This window comes from Antrostomus carolinensis, unplaced genomic scaffold (assembly GCF_000700745.2).
Source record: "Antrostomus carolinensis isolate BGI_N321 unplaced genomic scaffold, ASM70074v2 scaffold612, whole genome shotgun sequence".
NCBI classification, from domain to species: domain Eukaryota; kingdom Metazoa; phylum Chordata; class Aves; order Caprimulgiformes; family Caprimulgidae; genus Antrostomus; species Antrostomus carolinensis.
Window position 1 is genome coordinate 119512 of NW_010297350.1, and position 9247 is coordinate 128758.

The 9247-nt window shown below is 38.2% G+C and overlaps 1 protein-coding gene across 1 annotated transcript in view; it reads right to left on the bottom strand.

Moving 5' to 3' along the window:
* NEBL (nebulette) overlaps nt 1–9247 on the bottom strand; it is a gene marked incomplete at its 5' end in the record, with an annotated part of 77372 nt that overhangs the window by 53275 nt on the left and 14850 nt on the right. The window contains 4 exons of the mRNA XM_010162064.1: nt 1259–1366; nt 2434–2538; nt 5316–5420; nt 6648–6755. Of these exons, the coding sequence (XP_010160366.1) occupies nt 1259–1366; nt 2434–2538; nt 5316–5420; nt 6648–6755 (426 nt within the window). The remainder of the gene's footprint in view (nt 1–1258; nt 1367–2433; nt 2539–5315; nt 5421–6647; nt 6756–9247) is intronic.

Below are 9247 nucleotides of genomic sequence, written 5' to 3' on the forward strand. Positions count from 1 at the left end.
ACACTATTCCTGATACAGGCCAGGATGCTGTCAGCCTTCTTGGCTGCCTGAGCACACTGCTTGCTCATGTTCAGCCAGCTGTCAAACAGTACCCTCAGGTCCTTTTCTACCAGGCAGCTTTCCAGCCACTCTTCCCCAAGTCTGTAGCATTGCATGGGGTTGCTGTGACCCAAGTGCAGGACCCGGCACTTGGCCTTGTTAAACCTCATACAATTGGCCTTAGCCCATCGATCCAGCCTGTCCAGATCCCTCTGTAGACCCTTCCTACCCTCAAGCAGATCAACACTCCCGCCCAGCTTGGTGTCACCTGCAAACTTATTGAGGGTGCACTCAATCCCCTCATCCAGATCATTGATAAAGATATTAAACAGAGCTGGTTCCACAACTGAGCCCTGGGGAACACCACTTGTGCCCAGCTGCCAAGTCGATTTAGCTCCATTTACCAAAACCCTCTGGGCTCAGCCATCCAGACAGTTTTTTATCCAGCAAACAGTACACCTGTCCGAGCCTTGAGCTGCCAGCTTCTCTAGGAGAACACTGTGGGAGACAGTGTCAAAGGCCTTGCTAAGGTCCACGTAGACAACATCCACAGCCTTACCCTCAGAAAAAATAATCTGTTTTCAATGACACACAGTAAAAATAATAGAATCAAACTGCAGCAAGGGAGACACAGGGAAATACCTCTCTCGGGATGGATGGTATACCACTGGACTAGATTTCCTGGGAGGTCACTAAACCTCCATCATTGGAAGTTTTTAATAAAAAGTTAGAAATATATGGCCTGACATAGGATATCCAGGGCTGTTCTGGAGCCTGGGAATAGTCCTTCCCCCTTGCTGAGTTCCCCATGCTGAACAGGCAGGAGCATGTTGCAGTTAAGGCATGGGGTCAGACTGGACTTTGTGGCTTCACTCGCTCCCACCTGAGAACCCTCCCTCATTAAAAACAGAATTACAGACAAAAGGTTAAAAAGTTAGTAATCTCTGATCTAGATGACCTCTTGAGCTTCTTCTCAATTAAATGATGCTACATACAATCTCTGTCTAGTGTTAGCATCAACAACCTTTTGAGAAAAAACAAATTTGAAGGAAGAACTGAGCTACAGAATAGTAAACTACTCAATACTAATTCTGCCATATCCTCAATTTATAAAACCTTTACGCTCTGCTTCATCCATTTTCTTAACCTGAGTACAAGATGTCTGTTAGCTTCTCTGTTGATCTAAATTTTAATAGTTCAAGCACACATTTTTACTAACCTCACTTTGCATCTTTTGAGCCTCCTTTGAAACTTGATACATTGGTGTATCCACAAACTCCAGCATTGATCTGCCTTTAGATTTTTCATAATTCTCTTTGTATTTTATCTAGGAAAATAAAACAAAGGCTGTAACAGCTGAGAGAATGTGAGATCTGATTGCTTATCACAGTGACAGACAAATCCTGTCTTAGCCATACTCCTTTGAGGTTTTGACTTGGAAGACTCCTCCCAAATTTAACCTGTCGGAGAAAGAGGGCAGCTAGACAGGGAAATTTTTTCTGGAGTCATTTATTCCTTTGCTTCAAAATGTCAGACTTAAAAATGGTGAACTTTGAAGACAGCAAGAGTGAGGAGCATCAATCACAATCCTTAAACTAATTGCATGATTTTGGCTGAATGATCTGTATCTGCACAGTTGGCAGTTTTTCAATAGGAGCCCGTCATGTTTCCATTAAACAACACATTTACTGTAACAACAATAAAATCTGCTTCACAGTCAGGCCCCACAGGTCTCTCTTTCAGGCTCAGGAGCACCATTCTGAAATGCACTTTTGTTTGTACCTGTGGGAGGGAAAAGGGAAGGAAAACTACTGCCTCAGTAGGGTCCAGTCTTGCACCAACATTCCCCTCACAGCTACCCATGACCATGACCTTAAAGCTAGCAGCAAAATCACATTGAAGGATACAGGTTTAAGACACCAACATATAACTTCATGTTAACTCACAAAGCAAATATGCTTTGTTTGGAAACCTGGAGAAGCCTTTTGAACTCATTCATTCACACTCTTTTGATTAAGATGGGCAAACGCATTACTTATTTCAATCGGTGTGGGGTATGGTGGAATATTCTACACAAGCCATAAAGGAAAGCAAATAGCTACAGATCAAAATATGATATTCAGAATCAGCAAAGTCATTTTAATTTATTTGTGTCTTCAAAAACAGTGATGTCTGAATTTGAGAGAAAAGTTAATAAACTCTTAACTTTCCCTGTCAAGCTTCTACACTAGGTTTGGGTTCTGTAAAACCACTCTCCTCTTTCCTCATGGGGTGCTTCTGATTGAATATGCACTGTACATCACTGTAATCTGTCATGCAGTTTTGTGCCTGATTTAATCACTGTTAGAATGATGCATTTTTCTCATTGCAAGGTGTACTTATAATTGCGTATACCTGACTTTGAAGCACTGCATTTTCTTTGTGATGGATTTGTTCAGCTGTATCCAGGGTGAAATGATAGAAGCCCTTGCTTTGCTTAAATGATTTCTTATATTCATACTGAAACAAAAAATACCCAAGAATGTTTTCACAAACAAAATCTAGAAGGTTTTGCAATTTAAATACCATTTAAAATAACTATGGGAGAAACCCCATAAAATAAACTATATTTTAGGCTTCCCCTAGGAGTTATATTGCTAAATTTGAATTTAAAATATTGCAATGAAATGAAAAAAGGTATAAAATAAAAACAAACTTTTGTAAGTTCCTAGAGAATATGCCTGTCCCAATTATCCAAAAGGCAAATGCTTATGTTTGCTAGAAAATAAACATTATTATTTACATTTGAAGTTCAAAGGAACACATATAATGGTATGGGTTTGCCTCCTAGTGGAAATAATTATAAATGCCACACAACAAAATCACTTCTGTAGTGGAAACAAAATAAAATTATCTCCATCTACAGATACTGACTTCATACTTTTACTCCATTCCTCAACTAATTCAACAAAATTTCGAAAAAAAAAAATCTATAAAATCAAATTAGTTAAACCACATAACTTTTTGCTACACTAACCCACAGGCACCAGATTCAGTCTCTTATGTTTTTATTCACCCTGTTTCATAAAATAAAAAAAAAATCTAAGTTTCTTTTTTTTTTAGCTTGTAGTTCTTTAGCATCTCAAAGTCTCTACAAAATAAAATGTACAAAATAATAAACTAGCTGTTGTACATATATCAAAGTTTTAAATTTTATGTCTCCATAGTTCATGCCAAAGAGAATTACATGTATACCACACAAGAGCGAAGTTCCCTCTTGTGAACTCTATTCTTCATCAAAATAATGAAAATAGTATGACTGTCAAAATCGGTCTATCTGTGTCCAAACATGCCCATCAAGCTTTCCTCTTAACTGTTGGAATTTATTCGCATGGAAGCTGACTTGTATAACAGCTTTGCATTGGTGTTATAGTATATGTGTTTCATAAAGTTGCCCACACTTCTACACTCTAGGTCCATCAGCAAACCAATTCAGTCATATTAGTTATGAGTTCAATTAACCACATAGGTTACAATGTATCATACTGGAGCAGGTGTAGTTATGTTCTGCAAAAGATGAAGGGAAGCATAAAGTTCAAGGGAGAAAGGTATACTACAGGGAAACAGTAAAATTAGGCAATTAGCAAGAAGCTCTGTTTCAGAGGATAAAAATAGACCATGCAATCAGTCTTTGTAAATCAGTTAATGGCACAGTCAGAAGACTGTTTCATACAGTAGAAGCAGACTTTGAGAAAGATTTGGTGCTGTGGAGAGGCAGGGAAGAGAACACAAAGGTGGAACTGGAAAAGCATGGAGAATGAGAGTAAGCCATGTTAAAATCAATGAGATGACATGAGGAAGTCAAATCTGAGAAGGATTTTGAACATGGGATTTCTATAGAGGACATATAGTTAATGGAGACCTTAGGGACTGAGAAAGCATTCTTCTTCCTGCAGAAAGAAAAATCATCCACCAGCATCTGGACAATGCAAAAATCAGAGACTTGGTATTTATGGAGTCCTCAGAAAGCACATAAACAATATGAATCAAACCCTCCTAGGCAACAGAAAGAAAGAAATTATGCAAGAAGTGAGGAGCCTTAAGAGAAAGTCTAGGTTTCTATCTCATTAGAGAGATGACAAAATGACAAATTGATGAAGTTAACTCTGAGGGTGTTCATTTAACCAGCAAAAAGAATGCCAATCTTACTTTACACTGAAGGAAACTAGGATTAGGTCAAAATGCACACGAAGAATGCAGGAAGTGAAAGCTATCAATTAATTTATTACCCATACAAAAGGGGATAGTCAGTGTTATATTCACATATTGGAGTAAGACAGACAAAAAGCAAGCTTCAATTCCCCAAAGAGCAACACAAAAATCAAGTACAGATGGGAAAGCTAGATTATTTTGATTATTTTAGACATAAGCTTCCATAAGCAGGCACTGACTCAGAAGATGACTCAATATGCTACCAGTCATTAGGGATAACCCTTTGTGTGCAAAGCGCTCATCTCCTGCTGACCATGAGCAATCTTCCTTCCAACACCACCCACTCACGCCTTCCCACAGCAGCGCTGCGGCCCTTCTGTGGCCTCTGGAGTAAAGATGACACATGCAGCTGAACTGCATACAAGCACCATGCATGTAACACAGGTGCTTTTGGAGTGGGAGAGAAGCTTTAGCACTGCACAGAAGCCAGGTTTCCTACCTCTTCTTCCCCGTTTCAACCCCCATCACTATCCTCTGTCGGACTACCAGCCCCACCAAGGGCCATGTCTTGTTACATGGCAGAATGGAGTATGTGCCTACTACCTGATCCAGTGTAGGAAGCCTCAGAGATTTAGGAGGGAAAAAAGGCTTAGACAGGCAAGCTAGCACTTGAGAGGCTTTTTATGGCAGAGGTCCAAATATCAAACTAGCATAATGGTCACTTTTGTACAGACACCTGCAGGTGAAAGCAATAAGTAAGATCTTAGACAAAACAAGATTTGCAAGAAATATCTTAGGTCAACAAAGAAAAAACAGACAAGGCTGCAGACATATAAGACATGCTCAAGCACCAGAAGTCTGTGTGATTCTTACCCAGTAAATCAGTTGTAATAAATGAAATACCTCTCTCTGAAAGCCCCTTCTTCTTCACTACATCCCCCAACTACTATGGTTAAGACACTACAGCCTACCACATATGAGACCATGAAGAAAATACCAAAAAAGTTATGTATTCTACAGTGACTATACATAATACAGTCCTTACTACATATATTTTTCAGATCATTCTTATAAAGGCAACTTACATCGCTATGTGTTTTGCTGATATTTAAAGCATGGTTTAAATATAGTAGGTTTGGTAGATCAGAGGCTGGATCATGTAGGCTTTCTAAATCTTTCTTGTAATTCACCTGGAAAGAGAATTCAGGTTATGTAAAACAAAGATTAACAAAATAATTGATAGCTTCATATTATAGTGTGGCTGTCCAGAAACAGAAAGCGTTAAGTGCTCGCCTGAACAATCTCTATCAGCCACTAGATGGTGGTATTTTACTATTATTTGGAGGAAAAGGAAACATCAATAAAGGATTCATGCTACTAAGCAAGTATTTGGAAACTATTCAAACTTCTTCTCAAAAAGGCCACTTACAACAAAATCACACTTCGTATGACTTTTCAGACTAGAAAGGAATTATTATTTCTCTTATTCTCTTTCTATCTCCTCCCTCCCCCCCCCTTGAAAACTTAAATCAAGAGTATCTTCTTCAATACTTTGAGTTTAGTTATTTTAAATACTCTTGATTCTTGTTTTTTTTTTTTCTCTTGGTTCAGGAATTACACTAACTGTCCAAATAAAAAAATTGTATATAAAACAGTTAAAGGGAAGTGCTCCTGGATATTTTATTTAATACAGATTGTTTTCAGCATAAATAAGCCATATAGTCACCTAAGGCAAAAGATAACTTTCTATCCACAGTTTGGAAACACCAGACTACAGAATGAAGGCTTGTCTCTTGGCTATCAGGGATCATGGCCTTAAAGAAGAGCTCATATTTTTAGCATTAGAGACACTGTTAAATATATCATCCCAACAGCACTATCACTCAACATAGATGTTTTCTCTAATCTGGCTCCAGCACCAGGCACCCATTGTTGAATTTAGTTGACTGCTGTACTTATTAATACCATTAAGAAGATAACCAGTAGAATGAAGTCTCCAGATAGACATCCAAATCTGAGCTGCTCATGCAACCTCCTGGAGACATGCTAGCACTTTGCTCCTCTAAAGACAAGCATCTACAACAGGTGAGAAGAACCGCCCTCTAGACCTGTTTATTTCTTTCCTGAATACAAGAGGACCGAGTACAAGGTGATTAGCTCAGAATAATCAGTCATACTTTTTGACATGCAAAGTTAAGCGAGATGAATATCATCTAAAATGGTTATGAAAAACTCTGCAGGCCCTTGGAGAAGGGCTTTGTCAGAAGCAGGGGAAGAAATGGATAACGTGCTGTACCTGCTACACAGACACAATGTTAATTTGTTAATTTGTAAGATGGGAAAAAAAAATCTGCTTGAGAAAAAGTTAGGTTTTTCAGGATATAAATGCATGTAAAATACAAAACAAATTCACTTACATCACTTGCCAAGGTGGATGCAATCTGTGCGTGCTTGAAGGAAGCACTGTCAAGAGGATTGTATTGGTGGCTCTTCATTTCCTTACTGAACTGCTCTTTGTATTTCACCTTCCACCAGAACAAACATATCTAATATTAACATGTAGCACTTAAAGAAGGCACAGAGAATTCAGACTACAAAGGAGCTTAGTAAAGGCAAGTGCCTTATTCATAAATCTTTAAACAATGAAGTTGTTTAAAGAAGCGCAGTTTAGCCACACCTGTGACTGTCTTGTGCTGGTTTCAAAGTAATTTTATGTATCTGAATTTTACTAAAATAAAAAAAATAATTTTAAGATTGTCATATGTGATTACTGGTGTTGAAGGATTTATAAAATGGAAACAGAAATAAAACCATCTGACTCATCTGAGTAATCAAATAAACCAGAACTGTTTGACTAGCAATATCCATCTACTTACTGAGAATAATTAAATTCATATTTAACATAAAAAATGTGTTTTTAATGAAAAAACAATTTGTAAGATGAATAAATTGTAAAACTTGTAAAAAAATGACTTGTAAATTTTTCAACCACTTTAAAGTGGGAAGTCAGAACCAAACTTCCCATTCAGTCATCTTCTCACCTCCAGATCCACGTGTCACCTGTGCTGTGCTAGGCTGCCACCAGAATCCCCAGGTCTCTTTTTAATTCTGCCAGAAATTTCGCAAGAGACCCCAGAAATCTCTCTGTAGTGCAGCCCCTTCTTGGGGACAATGCCTACCTCATTACACTGTCAGAAAGCATAATTAAATGACACATAGTTTGCCACCACTTTCACCCTCTTTTCTTCTTATTCAAAAGAAAAAAGGGGAACAACAAGACATCTAAGAAGAAATGAGAAATACATAAATGTTGAGGAAATCGCATTAAAAGTAAATAAATCACAAAAATTCCAAAAAACATGCTGAAGAACTGAATTCAGAATCTGGAAAAAAAAAATCAAAAAAATAGTAAATCTCCCTACTTTGCTCCTATTGTTGCGCATGATCATCAAACATCTGGAGACTCTGCACACATGCCTTGCTTCTTTCCAACAGCTGGGCATAATGGAGGAGAATAAAGTTCAGTCTGAATTATGCTGCTTTCATGACTGTTAGTCAGACACCTGATATCTGAGCCTATGCAACATCCATTATAATTTACCACGCTCTGAATTAAATAAATATGCAGCTTTTTCCCTTACTCCTTTTTTTCTCTGTTCCCACGTGAATGTCTGATAAAGTGGTTAAACCACCTCAAACAATATCCTTTAAAAATTATTTTTTTCTCAGCTTTAGTTGTGGGAAGAATCTTCTTTTTCCTTTTTAGTTTTTCCTTGCCTCAAAAGGCTCCTTAATATGGTTTAACTTACATGACCTCATTATGCTTAGCTACGATGTCCGATATTTCATTAATCAGAATAACAAGAAACCAAAACTAATCCACCCAAACAGAAACTAACTGTGTATGTTCAAGAACTACATTATGAATCCAGTACTTACATTAATTCTTCAAAGGAAGAAAATCCTGAAACATTTTAACTTTTAAAGAGAAACTTTATCTGAATAACATGATGAACTTCATAATCTTTCACACTAACTCTAGAAAAGAATATCTATTGCCTTCTGCTAGATTCATCTGGTTCATATTGTTTGATATTTGCTTTGGCTTTGGATTAAGTGCAAAAGCATGTACCTGAATACAAAGGAAAATCTTTGTCAAAGGCAAATCCACATTCTGTACAAGCAGTGAAGGAATAAATCAGAGGGCTTTTCTCTTCTAAAAGGTGTACCCAAAATTTGCCTTCTAATAAAAATCAAGCAGTTCTGGATTATGTGATTTTAAAAGCCTCCAAAACCAGGGATCAAGTCAGCATGGTGAGTAAAACTGTCTTTTACTCCTTGGACATCATAACAACATTGTACACAAGAGTTTAAATATCCAACTATGCAGGCTGTCTTCTGCCCAGCCAACAAATGGCCTCAAACTGTGCACACAGACCGAATGCACAATATGGTCCTTTATATTCTTGTTAAGTGTGAAAACATCAGTGCCAATGGGACCTCTCCTCACAAATGGCTTGCCATCTTCCCACTACAGCCAATTCATGCCATTTTTCAAAAGATTTTTTTAGCAATATATTCAATCTAGAGATTCCAGTAATAAATCCTCATTATTGTCACTTCAGATCATATCACTGCTACTGAAGGAAAGAGGTAGAGCCAGTGAACCTAGTCTTCACAGGGTTGTGTCATGAGAATGGAGCCAGGTTCTTCTCAGTGATGCCCAATGACAGGACAAGGAGCAATGGGTGTAAGCTGGAACACAGGAGGTTCCGCTTAAACTTGAGAAAAAACTTCTTTACAGTGAGGGTGACAGAGCCCTGGAACAGGCTGCCCAGGGAGGTTGTGGAGTCTCCTTCTCTGGAGACATTCAAGACCTGCCTGGACGCCTTCCTGTGTGATGTCATTTAGGTTCCTGCTCCAGCAGGGGGATTGGACTAGATGATCTTTCGAGGACCCTTCCAATCCCTAACATTCTGTGATTCTGTGTGATTCTGTGTGCCCTCATGCTGATGTT